This window comes from Phalacrocorax carbo, chromosome 24 (assembly GCF_963921805.1).
Source record: "Phalacrocorax carbo chromosome 24, bPhaCar2.1, whole genome shotgun sequence".
Taxonomy (NCBI): Eukaryota; Metazoa; Chordata; class Aves; order Suliformes; family Phalacrocoracidae; genus Phalacrocorax; species Phalacrocorax carbo.
The window spans coordinates 7897418-7914236 of record NC_087536.1 but is presented as its reverse complement, the minus strand read 5'-3'; the positions used below and the strand labels follow the sequence as shown (position 1 = coordinate 7914236).

General features: G+C 44.0%; 1 protein-coding gene across 1 annotated transcript; it reads left to right on the top strand.

The window, feature by feature from the left end:
• The first annotated feature begins 1020 nt into the window (after nucleotides 1-1020).
• On the top strand, nucleotides 1021-16700 carry VDAC3 (voltage dependent anion channel 3). Its single transcript, XM_064472706.1, has 9 exons — nucleotides 1021-1124; nucleotides 5693-5764; nucleotides 6836-6885; nucleotides 10837-10989; nucleotides 12115-12167; nucleotides 13535-13762; nucleotides 14666-14816; nucleotides 15900-15957; nucleotides 16209-16700. The coding sequence occupies exons 2-9, from the start codon at nucleotides 5698-5700 to the stop codon at nucleotides 16298-16300; spliced, it is 852 nt and encodes a 283-aa protein (XP_064328776.1). The 5' UTR covers nucleotides 1021-1124; nucleotides 5693-5697; the 3' UTR covers nucleotides 16301-16700.
• The last annotated feature ends 119 nt before the right edge of the window (nucleotides 16701-16819 follow it).

Below are 16819 nucleotides of genomic sequence, written 5' to 3'. Positions count from 1 at the left end.
TCATGTGTAATCCTGTTTGGTTTTTTTCCAGCTGTAATTTTAAGAGCATCAAAAAGCAGTAACACAAGCTTACCGTGTTTACAAATGTTTCGCGGGTGGCACATGGCATTACACTGATGCATTCTCCATCATCCTCAACAGGTAGCCTAGAACACTGCTTTGTCTTGGGACTTGAGGCAGAATTTGCTGGCCTTGCAGTCTCTTTCTGTAACAGTGAATTCTAGTAGGTGTGAGAAAAATGGCTTGCTCGTATTGTTTTTCTTGAGATATATAAATATAAATGTGTGTCTCTCCCCACTGCCCTCCCTGGTTAACTGGCCGTTATTCTTCGGCTGGCCTACAGTTCTTGCCCTCCTCCTCCTGCAGTGTGGGACTGCAAGGTACCTGGTGATCACAGGAGGCAATAGCTGCCAACCTTGTGCTTATCATAGTGAACTTATGTAAGTGGGCAGATACTGTTGTTTGTGCGTACGTAACCTTAGGCGTACATAACCCTAACGCAGGCTAGCTTTTGGGGATGGGGAATGATACAGGCTGTCAGTCTTCCCTCTTGTCCCAGTTGCAAGGTCTTAGACCGAGACTGGGTATGCCTGGCTCCTTCCTTAGCCTCAGGGAAGATAAGGCTGAGTTCGAAAGAGGGCTGGCGGCGACGGAGGAGCTGGCTGGTAAGGGAGCTGAGGGGGGTGAGAGGAGCTGTAGCACCCGCTGTAGTCTCGCACCGACTGCGTGCCGGGCTGGGTGAAGAGAGGCCGTCCTGGCACCCGGGGCCGTTCATACCAGGCTGCTCTTCCGTCTCTCGAGCGGGCGTTACCACCGCCTGCTGGCCGCCTAGTCCCGCGTCGGCTCGGGCCGCTTCGCCGCCGTCTCCTGCACCAGCGGCGGGGCCTGGCGCTGAGAAGCCCTCCTACAGAGGGGTACAGCGGCCCGGCCCGCTCCCGCGAGGGTGCGTGGTGCGGAGCGGCGGCACGGAGTCCCTCCCCGGGCGGCCCCGCGGGGGCGGCTCCCGCCCTGACAGGAGGGGCCGATGCACGGGGAGGCCCGCTGATGCGCATGCGCGGCGCCGGCGCGGCGCATGCGGGCTTTGGGGCGCTGAGACCTGCATCTGGAGGCAGCGCGGCCGGCAGGTAGCGGCGGGGCCCGGACCGGGGCGGGACGGGACTGGACCCACCGGGGCCCGCGGCGCTGTTCGGGCGGAGCCCGCTGGCGTCGTCGGAGCTGAGGCGGACGTCCCTCGGGTCGCCTTGCTGCGGCGGGGCTGGGCCAGAGCCCCGGGTAGGGAGGGGGCCGGGCGCTCGCTCCGGCCGGCGCTTCCGCCTCCTCGGGGCTGGCGACCCGGCCGCGTGCGGCTGAGGCGATGGCCCCGGGGAGCGGGCCGGCTCTCGCTCGGTGGGCGGCCGAGCGTCTTGCCGGCCGCTTTGGTTTCTCGGCCGGAAAGCACGAGCCTGCGGGGTCCGCAGCGACCGAGCGTTCCCGAGGCTCGGCCGCCTGGACAGGGGGAACCCGGGGAGGTCCGGCGGGCCGCGCTCCGTTATCCGTTGCGCAACGCGCCTCAGTAACAGCCGGGGAGGAGGAGAAGGAGGAGCCGCCGGCGGCGGCCGCGCCGCTCCCGTCGTGAGCGCTGTGCCGTGGCGCTGGTGGCCGCCCAGGCCGCCCCGCGCGGCTCATGGTGCGCGGCGGGGCCCGCCGGGGCCCGGCCCCGCGCACGGCAGCTCTCCTCCTTCGGCCCTGTGTACGTCGCTTTTCTTGCGTGCGTTCGGCGGGCCGGTGGGGGCATTCTGACGTTTCTTTCTTCATCGAAACTCCCGATGTGGTGGTGTGCGTTGCAGCTCAGGCGCGTGCGGTGGCTTGCGGTGGTGCTGAATCTGAGGGTGACGTCGTTGAGCGTCAGGTGTCCCCGACCTTTTATTCCTCGATATATGTTCTCCCGTGGCGGTGTACCGATTGCGGTGTTGTGGGAGGGAAAGGCAAAGCACAAGATTAAGGAGGCTTTGTTTAAAAACGAGGTGCTAAAAACGAGCACCGTGGCTTAATTCTAGATCTCTGGCTCAATATTCCCTTCCCCGCTTTACGTTGTATTTTGTCAGCTGTTGTCATCGCATCTGCTTGATGGAGACCGATTCAAATTTAGTGGTAATAGCTGCGTGAGCTCAGTTCCTCTGAACAGTTCTGGCCTGCAAGCAGAGCTGCTTGTTATTAACAAAGAATTTCTGTATTTCAGCATGAGCTAACCTGAAGAATATTTTTTTTAATACTGATTAAATACTTGCATAATATTTAACATATACAATAAAACATGTAGAATACAGAAAATATGGCTGTATAGTGTAAAGGGAGGAGACATTAGGAGAGTAAATTGGCTCACAATATCCAAGATGTCTCAACAGCCTTATGAAAATGATGTGTAAACAGAACAGGGCATCAGCCAAAAGGGTGAGATCTAGGTTGAGAACGTGCAGAGCAGGATGGTAAAGTCCTCCTTTACTTGAAGTGTTTTCAGTGAAGCTGGTGAGGAGAGCCTCAGGACTACTTGGTGGTCAGCTCCGCTGTCATTTGTCTTTCTAAAGCCCGTGCCCCTCTCTGAGGAAAACAGCCAGCAAAGCATGAAAGCCAGCTGTGGCATGTTTTCAGAAACTGGGGTGGGGGGGTTGTTATTTAAGCTCTTGCTTTTGTTCGATATAACATCTCCAAGTAATTTGGAAGTTAGACTGATGTCTTCTAAGCTCTGAATAGGTCAGTCCCAATTCCCAGAATGTGTTGTGGCTTACTGCTGGTTGTTGTCAAACTTCTAACTGAAAATAGGTTATGTGGTTTGGAGGTCAGCTACAAATCCACATGGTTATGGAGTGTTCCTGTCATGTTTGCAACAGCTGGACAGGTCCCTGAAAGCCAGCTGTGACTAAAGAGCATTTTTTTTTTAAATCTGCTTGTGTGTTGTGAATTCTTATGCGAGGAGTTATGTTTCATATTGTTTTTTGCTGGAAAAAAATGTTCAAAGTTCAAGGTTAGGCAGTTACTGCATGTGTAGAGTATCACCATGTTAAAATGTCCAGGCATCAGCCTTGGTCCAAAAACTTGAGTTACTAAGCTTTTGAAATCAGTGGGTTGAACTATTCTGATAAACCTGTTAAAAAACAATACAAACCAACAAAAACACAAAAAAAGCACACCAAAACCAAAAATCCCCCAAACCAAAATTTAAAATATGAGTTCAAACTTCTGAATTGAGAGATTTGTGTGAAAAACCAACGTTTTAAAGAAAAATATGCTCCATAGTTGTATTGCTAAAACTATTGTAATATTTTCAACTATGCTGTCATAAAAATACATGTTCTGTTTCTCTTTTGTCAGTTTAGTGATTCACTAATTTTCCCTCCATGTTTGACAGATAAAAAGGCCTTTTTACATACTAATTTTGAGAAATACCTGTTTTGTGTACTAATCTTCAGCTAAGGAACCTGCAGTCGTGTATTTTAGATCCTCTAACCCCACAGGTATATATTCATAGAACCGCAGAATATCTCAAGTTGGAAGGGACCCATAAGGGTCAAGTCCATGTATTGATAGATCCGTAGTGCAGGTTAGTTATTAAGACACTGGCCATAGAGCATTTGTCTGCTAAGGGGTATAAGTTGCCCGAGTGCTTCATTGTAGGAAAGGGCTAGCTGTCTGAAAACAGGACTTAATTGCTTAATAGAGATACTGTTGCGTTTGTGACAGAGGAACTGAGTACACCGGTAAGCAACTAAAATGGTGGAAGAGAAGTGACGCATTTAGGGATTTAGTCCTAAATCTTTTAGTTTAGCGAGATTAGTGATGACTTTAGGCCAAGTGCCGAGTCCTGCCCTTGGGTCACACCAGCCCCAGGCAACGCTCCAGGCCTGGGGCAGAGGGGCTGGGAAGTGCCCGGCGGAGAAGGCCCTGGGGGTGCTGGCTGACAGCCGGCTGGGCATGAGCCAGCAGTGCCCGGGTGGCCAAGGAGGCCACCAGCCCCCGGGCTTGTGTCAGCACTGGTGTGGCCAGCAGGAGCAGGGCAGGGATGGGGCCCCTGTGCTCGGCACTGGTGAGGCCCCACCTCGAATGCTGGGCTCAGGTTTGGGCCCCTCGGGACAAGAAGGGCCTTGAGGGGCTGGAGCGTGTCCAGAGAAGGGCAGCGGGGCTGGGGCAGGGTCTGGAGCACAAGTGTGCTGGGGGGCGGCTGAGGGGGCTGGGGGGTTTAGCCTGGAGAAGGGGGGGCTGAGGGGAGCCCTTCTCGCTCTCTGCAGCTGCCTGAGAGGGGCTGGAGTGAGGGGGGGGTTGGTCTCTTCTGCTAAGTAACTATCATAAAATCATTAAGGTTGGAAAAGACCTCTAAGATCATCAAGTCCAACCATCAAGCCAACACCATCATGCCTCCTAAACCATGTCCCAAAGTGTGACATCTACATGTGTTTTGAACACCCCCAGGGACGGTGACTCCCCCAGCTCTCTGGGCAGCCTGTTCCAGTGCCTGACCACTCTTGCAGTGAAGAAATTTTTCCTAATATCCAATCTAAACCTCCCCTGATGCAGCTGGAGGCCATTTCCTCTCGTCCTGTCACTAGTCTTTATGGCCTCAAGTTGCATCAAGCTGCACTTCAGGACATGGTTTAGGAGGCATAATGGTGTTGGGTTGGCAGTTGGACTTGATGATCTTAGAGGTCTTTTCCAACCTTAACGATTCTATGATTTTACATGTTTTGCTTGCGTTATTACTTTTTAGATTAGTCTTTATGTATGGTATAAGTAACAATGGGGGATCAGGGATTTCTGGTGTCAGGTGTTGCAGAGAAGAGTAGCAATAAATGTATCATCTGTACAAAGGATTAAGTGGCAGTTACCCTTAAAATCAAACAGAAGCATCATCATTGGTAGCTTTTCTTTTCTGGAGCAGTTGTGCCTTTGCATTCATGCACACTTAGTCTAGAAGGGGAAGACTAATTTTCCACTGGGGAAGAGTCTTCCTGCTTCTTTTAATGTGGATTTTCTGATGCATAATCCCTAAATTGTGGTAACTAACATTAAATATGTCATGCAAGCTGTAATATCACATGCCTGTCCTGTTGCGTTTTGTCCTCCAAAGTCGTTGCAACAGTTACCTGTATTAGAAAATGTAGGTTCTGCTGCTGTCCATACACAATGCAGAAATACTCCCTGGTGGATACTGGACAGTGTACAGAGATCTCTTATATTTTACAGATCTCTGAAAAAACTTTCTAACAAGTCACAAGTGCCCACGGAAGTCCGGTATCTTTTCCTTTGGGATTGTTCAGTGCTGATGTGGCTTTGCCACTTTGGGTTCTTTTCTGAAAGGGTCCTGTGATGAAAGCAATGTTTGCTCCTTATTGGAACAGCAATAAGCTCCTGTGAGCAATTTTTGCAATGTAAGAATGTGAGGCCTACATATGTAGTTGAATGTGATACTGTTCCTAGTGTTTAGTGATTCTGAATAAAGGATTGGCTCTCCTAACTTTTTTGAATTGAAGTTTCTTTGTTTCTGACCAAGCAACAGTGATGCAAGGATGACTTTGATGAATGTTCTTCAAAGGTCATGCAGTTCCATACTGGTGAAGTACGCAGACAGTACTAGTGGCAGACATCTATAAATGCTTTGAATATAGTTTAGATTTTATGCTGTTAAACCTAAGATATTCTTACAGCTTCCAATATGTTTCAGATCCAATGGCTGTCCCACCATCATACATTGACTTGGGAAAGTCTGCCAGGGATGTATTCAACAAGGGATATGGTAAGTAACAGGAATGTGGTTCAATAACCTTTTGTATTTTTTCTTAGGTGCCTTGAAAATGACAAAAAAAACATTAGTACCGCAGAGATCCCCTAAATGCCCTGTGGTAGGAATTCAGCAGAGGCCTGGAGCATCTAGCCCCTTCTGAATTTGAACTTCAGATGTGTATTGTGAAGATGTTGCAGTAGGCAAAGAGTTAGAGGGGAAAGCTATGAGTTTGACCTTAAAATGCACTCCAGAACAGTCTCTGAAGAATGGTTGGGTTTGGGTTTTTTTACTTTCCGATTTTTGTATTTAGAGGCATTAAGTCAGTCAAACTCGTGTAGATTGACATAGGAGACCATATGTGGCAACAAACGGGTTCCTGAGGTAGAATGATCTTTATGTTAATCAGGCTAGCCTATTGTCATAGCTACAGTGGACATAATTTCACAATATTTGCATTCCACTTCAAAGAATTTCAATGGAGATATTCTGATATTATTCCCTTTTTCTGGGAGCAGTACTAAAAGTGTTGAAGTTTTTTATCTGGTTTTCTGAGTGTGTAGTAAAGATTGCATTTGTATCCCAAATCCATTATGTTCTATAAAATGAAAAAGAACTCTGGTCTGGGTCTACTACCCTGGAGTTCAGGCTTTGCTAAAGCTCGACTCAAGTTCCCTGCTTTAGCGGCAGTTGTTTCAGGCTTTTCTGCTCTGTGCAAGGGTCAGGTATTTGCCTAGATTCATAGCAGATTAGAAAGAAAAAGAACACAGTAGTATCTCTGTATATGGCAGTGGTCGAAGTAAGTTGAAACACATTTTTCTCAGAGAAGGGAAGAAGAAAAATTCCTGCCCTGCAATCAGATATATACAAGTAAATTGAGTAAATCAGAAGAAATGGTAACTCTTGATTGGTCCCAGGCTGCAGGTAGCTACGGAAGGTGGAGATACTTGATGATGGGTGACTGTTATGACTATAAATTATGAGGCCACCCACTTTGAATTGTCAAAATTCCTTCAGGCATTCCCCAGTAAGATCAATAACTGTATATTGCAGTGGAGCAGATACTGTGTACTCTTTTATTTTCAGGATTTGGAATGGTCAAGCTAGAGTTGAAGACCAAGTCTTCCACTGGGGTGGTAAGTACTGGGGGCTTTCACCATCACTAGCATTGGACAGTTTCCAGGACAAATTCCTGAGCTGCTTGGTGGTAATAACTTGCTAGCAGGTGTTGCTTCTCTGTTCTCATTTTGAAACCTGTAGGTGACTGAGGTATTTCTATAATGATGTGTGGAACTGATGTAGCAGTACTACTTTTCCCATGGCGTGCAAGAATTTTCCCACGGCGTGCAAGAATTTTCCCACATTTTGTTGTGGACATGTGGCTTTCCTCCCAGTTCCCATGGCCACCCTAAATAGCTCTCATTTCTGCTTATGAATGCAACTGAGTTTCTCTGCTGTTGTTGGTTTTTATAGGATTTTGAGTCCAGACTGGGTTTTTTTATCCAAAAGGCCAAGGGCCAAATAAGAGCCATGGTTTAACTTCATTTTCAGTCACCTCCACTGTGCTTACAATGCAAGACTTAATTAAAACTGAATAGTCCTCCTGCAGTACCCTTTATGTACAACTTGAGAGCATTTTATAGATGTTAATTAAGCACTTCAGGTAACTAGAAAATACTATGATCCCCACTTTAATGATGGGGAAGTGGAGCTTCCTCATGATTTCACAAGGGTGCTGGCAAAACCAGGAATAGATTTTGTAATTTTGGCTTTAACCACAGGCATATATTGTTTACTAGATAAGCTTATTCTTACACCAAGTCTAAGGTCTGTATGTGCTTGCTGCTGTTCTGGTTGATAAACTGTGCTGCTTTTCAGCCTATTTCATATTTGCCTTAGCTCCCTCCTCCTCTTGCATTCTTCTTGCATGCAAATGGTGTAAGTCATCCCTTTTATATTACTGTATTCTGTCTCGGTTGAGCTTTTGATGGATTACTTGCATTGTGCACCAGGAATGTGGAGGCATGAGGAACTATGTGGTCTCTATACTATGACTGCTACCAGTTACTGACATGCATATCATGATATGCATAGTTTTCCAGGCTGGAAGTTGTGATTCTCAAACAATATGCTAATGGTTAATTACGTTGTCTTCTGAATGTGATGGAATATGAACAACCGCATTAAGTACTAAAATGGGCTTTTACTTTTCCATGCAACTTTCATGTTGGATGTTTATCCAGCTGGTAAGAATAGTGACTGTTTTGGCATGCTGGCTCTTTATTGCTTTGTCTAGAGAGGTTTTCTGTGGTGCATACTGTCATTCGTAAACCTTTTCATTGTTTTTACTCCTGTTATCATCCACGCCATGAAGTCCGATTGTGTCCCTAGCTCTTAACCTGCTGCATGATCCATGTATGTAAAGCCATTTGCAATCTTTGTCCAACAATCTGCAATAAGAACACTGTAAAAACAGCAGGAGGGAAAAGAAGATAGATATGGTACTAATACAGTTGTCTGTTGCTTCAGGTTTTGTGCTTGTTAGTGTTTCTAATGAGCATTCTGCTGCAACAAAATGGGGTTTTGGGGACGGAGACGAGGTTAGGAACAAAATGTGAGATTGAATTCGTACTTGGATACTAATAGTACCTCTGATTGTTATGACACAGAAATGTTTTGGATGTTTTTCCTGTGGACTTAGAAAACAACAATGATAGTGCCTATTGGTTATAACTGTTTCATAGATTGCAAATGGTTTGGTATAGTAAGCACATGGTGTTCCTGAAGGTGCCAGGCACCTAGACTAGAAGGTCAACGAGAAGCTGAGCTTGACTGCTGATTCTGACTAGAGTGTGACATGGAGCCAGAATGAGTTTGATTTTTATCTACAAAAAAATTCAAGAGATGCTTCTACACAAGATGGCTTGATGAGATGTCTCTAGTTTAGGCAGTTAAAGACTAATGGCAGCAGATGCTGACTGTGTGCCTTCTGCTTCCAGAAGCAGATACAGTTCTAACACCTGGTGAAATCCTTTGGCTTTTGATCATATGACAGCACAGGGTTTTTTTTTCCTTTGGCTGTGAGAAAAGCATTTTACAATCTTTCCTCTGCTTGGTCTGAGAAACAAATCCAGCCTTTCTAAACAGTTACCTGCCGTAAGACTAGAAGAAAGTTACTTCTGCATTCTGATGCAGGTTTGAGATGTCTTTACACTGAATTTGTGGAAGTGACATTAGAGCAGTGGGTAGCAATTATGTCTTAAAGGATATTCTAACACATCCTGACTTGCATCACGTGTTTCTGTTAGCTGGCTAGATGTGTAACAAAACTGTTGTGCTGTTGTAGTAGTGCATTGGCCGGAGTAAGTGTGGGGGTTTTTTTTGTTTGTTTTCACCCCCCCATGGTGTGTAAGGAATGTTACCTGGCTGTACTTCCCTGGCACTTCAAAACCATTTACAGACAGTCTTTGTACACACTCTGCAAAGTCCAGAATTGTGAACGTAACATACGGAGCATCCAAGAATACTGTCCTGGAATGAGACTGATCTGGAAAGTCAGGGTTCCAAAGCTTGGATGTGTTGGCAGTGGATACTGTCATCTCTTAAGCACTGTATCTTTCAATATTTAAACTTCAAAAGAGGCCATTTCCATTACTTGGAAATGTAATGGCAGATTAATTACCTTTCTACAAGGAAAATATTTGAGAGATGAGGACAACTGAAATAAGATCAGTTCTCAAATGCTTCTTAAAACCTAGCTCGTACACCTTAGGCTTACTACTGCAAAAATATTCATTGCTTTATACTGTGTTGTGCATGAAACACTGAGCAGGCTACCTCTGAGTTATTTCAGGAGGAGAGGTATTTATTGAGACTTCAAGTCCCCTAAATAACAGGAAGCTCTGATGTGTGGGGGACTGGCCAAACAGCAATGGACAACATGTTACAAGATACTTATTATGCAAAATTCAAAGTTGTTGACTCAATTACACTAGTCAGTGAAGGAGCAGCCTGATGGAGGGATGTCAAGGTGCTGCTAGGTCAGGTTATTTTCCGATTCTGTGAAGGAGAAAAGGTCTGCAATTTTAAGGTGCCTTACAAAGGGGTGACCTAGCTTCTAAAGTGCAGTTGCTGGCTGAGGTAATGACAGAGAAGTTAGGTTGAAGGAGAAGGTGCTAAAGTCATCAACATGGCATATGAAGAGTCTAAGTGACAACAGTATAAAGGATAGGGGAAACAAGAATGTTAGGGTGCAGTTGTTGGTGTGAAAAGCATCAATAACCATTCTCCAGAAGACACTTTCACTGCTGACGGGGGGAAAAGAAAAAAGAATGAAAAGGAATTAACGCACAAGGTATTTGGAGAAATGAGAGAAAAATAAATTATTTTTTTTTTGCTATTCATCTAGCGGTGTAAGTTGGATGTAGGATTGTTTTTCTTAAGGGAAAGCGGATTTCCAGAAGGACTATAATGGGTGCTATTTCATGCACAATTGGGACAGTACTGGTAAGATGGTAAAGGGAATTAGAGGAGATTGTGAGGAAAAGCCCAAGGATATGATCAGCTTTGTATCTCGAGCAAGTATCTTTTTGTATCTGGGTATGGATCCATGTGAAGGTACAGAGCAAGTTGTGGAATGTTGAAATAACGATCGCCACCTTGGAGCAGAAAAAAGACAGCGGAAAAATGTGGTTTTTTTGGTGTGAGGGAGATCGGTGGATAAGTTAGGTAAAAAGTGTGGTAAGATTTAGAGGAGGGGAGCAGGCAATCAAGTCATGATGCAAATGAAAAGTAAGTGAAGATGTCAGGTCTTTGTGTAATAGTACTTTTTCCAACCTAGGCAAGTTCCAGGGCTCTATCAGTACACCTCAATAAAAGAAATACCCAGAAGAGAGATGCCAGAAGGACTAGCATTTTGTGATGCAAAAGTGAACAATTTTTGGTGAGGACAGGGAAGAGGAGGAGGATTTTGAGGGTTCTGTCAAAAGGCCTAAGGGTCGCAAGTGTGAGTGCTGGCACTTGACAAGTGGAAAAGCTGAATGTAATTAAATATCAGTGTGCTGAAACTCATATTATGCTCTTGGCAGGAATTCACTGCAGCTGGTTCTTCCAATACAGACACAGGCAAGGCCTCAGGCAGTCTAGAGACCAAATATAAGATCAAAGACTATGGACTTACATTCACCCAGAAGTGGAACACAGATAACACATTGGGAACAGAAGTTTCCATGGAGGATCAGGTAAGAGGAAGTAGATACTCTGAAAATGTTTTTGCAACTGGTATGAGAAACTATTAAGTTCAGCAAAAAACACTGAAGAGTGAAAGTTGCGCAAAACTATCTGGAGTACTAAAAAGAAAGAAGTTACTTATATTTGCAGAATGCACAGACTGAAAGCATCATGAATGGGGGCGTGTGTGCGTGCGCGCAAGAGTTCCCACAGCAATGATCTAAAGGTACAGAGTTACTTCAGTTACGGGCATGCAAAATTATCTAGCTGGTTGAATGAATATCACAACTATCCATTCCAAATAGTTTTTGTTTAAAGATGCACTCTAACTTTGCAGAACTGTCACTGCTGCAGTCATGCAGGAAAAACAAAAGAGGGGTCCCGTAGTTTTAAATGCGCTAATACATAAGCACTTAAGTTTGGCTGCCTTGAGATTGAATGTATTTTGTAAGATTGAAGAGAAGGATTAGCATTTGCAGCTTGGCGCTGCTTACACAAAGAGTTGCTAGCATACAAGCACTCTCAGTTCTTTTTCAAAGTAATAGCTTCATGCTTCTCACTTAATGCCTGCAATGTAAGGTAATGGTGCCAAAGGCAGTAAAAGTTCTGTGATGCCCTCCGCCACGTATGGCCATCAGCTTCTGTATTTACGGTTTTGCACTTTTACCTGTGCCTTAAAATGGAAAACGCTGTCCAGCTCAAAACAAGGGTGGGAAACCTGAGGCAGGTACATGGTTTGGCCCGTCAAGTAGTACTGTGTCTTAAAAGAATAGTTGTAGATTCTGAGATTCTTGAGCTACCGTATGGATTGTTGGAACCATAGGGAATAAGCAAACATTAACTGAACAGTTCTCTTTCTTTTAACATAGTTCATCAATTTTCTTTTCAATACTAAACTTGAAATTTTCCTGTAATAACATGTCTAAAAAGCGTGTGCTATTACAGGGCCTCATTGTGAAGAGGAAAAGTCCAAATTTTAATCCCTCATCATACAGCATTTTCAGGTTTCATTCCAAAACATGTCAGAGACATTATGGTCATGTTTTGTCTTCTCTTTAGAAAGGAAGTAGCATTCTAGTAGTGGCAAACCATGTTTCAGCAGAGTTCTGAGCAGACATCTCTGGTTTTTTTTGCAGTTGGCTGAAGGATTGAAAGTGGCTCTTGACACTACATTTGTACCAAACACAGGGTAATTATCTTCTGTTGCCTTTATCTAAGGATTGCTAGAATTTTCCATAACTTTGAATTTGAAATGCTTATTCTGGTCATTGTGTAAATGCTCAAAATTTACTGTAGAATATTCTGCAGGCACTGTAGAATATTTTAAAGGCAATGGATAATACAGGACTCAGAAGGACAGGATCTGTTAAAAATGGTTCTTCAGCTTTTTGGCCATTGGCAAATTTGTTGTTTTGCAGTAGGTATTAACGTTTTTGTAACGCTCCGCTTAAACAACTAGGCCTTACATGGACCACTTAACTTGTACCATCTTTGTCGTGGTGTTGACAGTCGTACTGCTGTCAACTCAGTGCCTTAAAAACACAAACCAACTTTTCTTCCCTGATGCTTTTGGGCAGATGTCTATGCACAACTGAATGAGGAGGTAGAACTACACAGGTATTATAGAAGGCAGTGGAATAGCACTTTTTTGTCCTCCTCAATTATTGTGTATTGATTTTTGGTAGGCAGTAGAACAAAGGAGGGGTGTTTATGTCTGGATAATGCACAAAGCTTGAGAGTGCTTTGTAAATAATTACTGGTGTTTCTTCATTGTTGGGGAGTGCCTATCAGAAAAATCAGTTTGAAATACTGCTTGGATGAAAGGAATTAGAAGCTAAGTCAAAAATGAGACCCCAGGTCTGGATATGGGTGACAGGCAGCATGGTGTTCCTCTCTGTCTTCAGTGGGAGAGCCAGGAGGTTGGAGAGAGGATTAAGGAGGTGATAAAATTTTGTCTCAGTTAAGTTTTAATTTTTTAGCAAAATAAATGAGCACAAAGACACATTGGAGAGAGAGGAAGAGGCTTCTCCAGAGGGACAGAAAAAGGCTAAGTGGATGATGTCTGGAGGATGAGGAAATTGATTTTTGACAGAGAAGGCTGGTATCCAGCAGTGAAAAAGGACGGAAAGCAAACACTGTATATGAAGGAAAGCAAGCAGACAAAAGGTCCCTGTAGGACAGAAAGGCCAGCTATCGGTGCCGGGTGTCATAGATGCTCTTGAAAGAAACTGATGATGCCATAATGCATTGCAGTCACTTGTGGAGAGCAAAATTTGTGACCTGATGTTTTTTAGAGCATTAAGCAGAAACGGTTTTGTCTGTTTTGCTTCTTGAGGATTTTAAGGAGTTTAAGATGGTGGAGCAGAAAGTGGTACCACATAAATATACGTAATACCCTTATCCCATGCCCTCTTTAGGAGCTGTTAAATATTAGGCTTTGAGTAGGCATTACAGTCATTTAATTAACTGGCCTTAAGGGACGTACATACCTGAATAAAACTACATAATACATACTTGTATGCTACCAGGAATAAAATGCCATGTTTCTCTCTGCAGGAAGAAGAGTGGAAAGTTGAAGACCTCCTACAAAAGAGAATATGTAAATCTAGGCTGCAATATAGACATTGATCTCTCTGGACCAACCATCTATGGCTGGGCAGTGTTGGGCTATGAAGGCTGGCTTGCTGGCTACCAGATGGCTTTTGACACTGCCAAGTCTAAGCTTTCACAAAATAACTTTGCCTTGGGATATAAGGCAGGAGACTTTCAGCTGCACACTAATGTGTAAGTATTGTATTATCTGAGCCTAGAAAAGCATTATCAGAGGGTCCAAACTAGATGAATAGTGAGCATTAGTGGAGTTAGATGACAGGTGGGTGGATGGCAGGGGATGCTGTTTTGAAATAATCTATATTCGGTGTTTTCATCTTCAGTACAACTAAAGCAGAGGCAACTTTCCAACTCTTGGCTGTCTTTTGAGACCTTGTTTCAGGGTAGTTTTGGTTTTAGTATATATAAGAGAGTGGTGTAAAGGCACTTTATAATGTTAATTTGGAGTTAAAAATCTGTAAACTTCTATTTTGGCACTAGATAAAAGAGCCTTCAGTTCAGCTACTGTACCTTCCTCCCCTCCCCACCAGACAGAAAGCTTCTGGCTCAGAAGTGCCCAAGCTGGCAGCGAGAGGTGTGTGTTGCATTGTGCTCTGGTGTTGCCAGCTGTCATCACAGTTTAGCTCTTGGCATTCAGATGCTCTGAGTGTCTTTGAAGCTGGTGCATTTAAACAACTGCAATGCAACAACATGGTTCCCATACTGACTTAAGTCTCCTGGATTTGTCCCTTTTTATGCGTTATTGCAGGCTTGCTTTCTTACCTTAAGACAAGCAAGTTACCTGGGTTGGTTTTCTTTTTATTTTTGTTAGAACATCAAACCATAAGGCTCAGCTGTTGGAAAGTCTTGTTCCAGTCTGCAAGCAAAACTTTTGTTTTGGGTAAAAAACCCATCCTAGCAGGAGTCTGCCAGCTCCAGCTAGGAAGATGATGAGCATGGGTCCAGGGACCTATTGGAGCTCTCGGTTCATTTTAAGAGATAATGATGAAGTGATTGAGGGGAAGGGTAAATCTAAAGAGTTACTGTTTACTAAACAAGGCAAGGCTTGACAGGCTTGCATCTATTTATTACAAACAGGAACGATGGCACCGAGTTTGGTGGGTCTATTTATCAGAAGGTTAATAATAAGGTTGAGACATCAGTCAATCTTGCATGGACTGCTGGCAGTAACAACACACGTTTTGGTATTGCTGCTAAGTACCAACTGGATGAGAAGACTTCCATTGTGGTAAGAATTTTGTAACAGGAGTGAATATTTCACGCTCCCTTAACTACTGAAAATTTGTGGTGTGAAGTAGTTGCTTCAAATGGTTACTGAGGGAGTACAGTAGATGTCAAACTGTGGCTTTTGTTGTGGCTCAACTTTAAATTGGGACCTCACAGGTCATATTTGTGAAACGATGAAAAAAAAATCTAAAGCCCTTCTTTATTTCTCCATGGAGAGTCACTAGTCTGACTAGTGTGCGTGGAGCCCGTGTATAATGCATTTTCAAAAGGTAATGAGAGGATGCAGCATCCCTTTAATTCTTATCTAATGCATAATATAAAACTGTACTATAGTAAAATCATGGAAGTTCAGCTCAGCTTACAGGCTTCTCCTGACAATCGGTTAACCCTTGAAAGTCAGCTGAGGTCCTGAGGTAAGTGTTATTACTTATGCTTGCCAATTCTTGCAGAAATGTTAGGGCCAAAAAAAAAAAAGTCCCAATAGCGAGAGAGGGAGGTTCAGGAGACAAAACATTTCCATGGCAAAGCAGGATTGAATAAAAGTAACTGTGCCCATTCTGATGCTAAGCACTGAAGTAGCAGTCGTTATGCTTCAAAACAAGAACTAGCTCCAGGACAATTTAGCCAAAATTAAAGACGTTAAATATTATTGCAAACAGCTCAAAACTTAATAATGCAAAAATGGGTTTGCATATATTCATATATTTGTTGCTTATTGAAAAAAATCACTACTAAGTAATTTGTGAACAAGACAGACTGCATTAGCTATTAAGGGACTGCTGTAACTAGCCCTTTAAAGGCTATAGACAGACAATGCCTGGGGCAGTGAAGGACAGCATGGCCTTTTGTCAGCATAATGGGTCTCAATTTGAGGGAGAGATTAGACCTATTACTTAAACCTGTTACAGCTTAACTGGAAACTCTTGAGGAGAAAAGGAAAAGAAAGATTGGCATAGGCCGCTGCTAGAGGTTAGTCTACAAGTAGCTGAAGAGTTAATGCATAAGGCACCTTCTCAGGGCACTGGGACACCGCTGTCTGAATACACAGAGCATATAAGTATTGTGATTTCTTTGTTTCCTGTAGGCTAAAGTGAACAATGCCAGTCTGATTGGAGTTGGTTACACTCACGCCCTCCGACCTGGTACGTAAGTTCAGCTGGTAGCAGCAAAGAGTACTTGTACTACACTATGGGCTATCTTACTGTCATCATCTCTGGAACCAAGCAGATAAACAAATATGCTAGAAATCTTACATAGGCTCCTGGAAGTAAAGGATGTGTACGTATAGAAGTTCCTACAGCAACTAAGACACATTAGTGAGGCTCAGGTACTTGAGGGAGGGCACTGTACGGGGATAGTGGTGTACAAAGGGTCTCATTACTTGTTTTCCTAGGTGTGAAGCTGACCCTCTCAGGGTTGATTGATGGCAAGAATTTCAGTGCTGGAGGTCACAAAGTTGGGCTGGGATTTGAGCTGGAAGCTTAATGCAGCTTTAAGTAAAACAACAGGTGGTGCTCTGGAAGGCAAAGGAGGTGTGCCCAGTGTGTTTCGGCCTTAATATTACTCTGAAATTTCAAGAGGTGTGAACTTTCTACTCTTCCAAAGAATCATTTTAACCCAACACTGAAGTCCACAGAGTGCCAGCACGAAGGAAGATACTTGAAGGTATGCATGGAAGTTATGATGTTTGTGCCACATTTCGCTTCAGTTTCCCATATTTTAAATCTATTCCTAAAAACAGAAGAAAATTCCACCTCTCCCCATTAGTGTATTGCATCCTGCATGTCCTATACTTCACAACCGTTTATAAAAGGTGGTCTCTGTGCTGTAGTGGAAATTTGGGTTTACATCAGAATGAAATAAATTGGTCACAGTTGGAATGTAATGTTGGTGTGTCTTGTCTCTCAGCAAGATTGAAAAAAAGCTATGCTCCACCAAGCTGTGCTTTTTTTTTTTTCTTTTTTTGTGCAACTTTAAGCATGGTTAATAGATAATCTGCAAATG

Coding starts and splice junctions, on each gene's coding strand:
- VDAC3 (XM_064472706.1), top strand. CDS start 5,698: ATGGCTGTCCCACCATCATACATTGACTTGGGAAAGTCTGCCAGGGAT. Junction 5,765..6,835: donor TGTATTCAACAAGGGATATG/GTAAGTAACAGG, acceptor TTTTATTTTCAG/GATTTGGAATGGTCAAGCTA. Junction 13,763..14,665: donor TTTCAGCTGCACACTAATGT/GTAAGTATTGTA, acceptor TATTACAAACAG/GAACGATGGCACCGAGTTTG.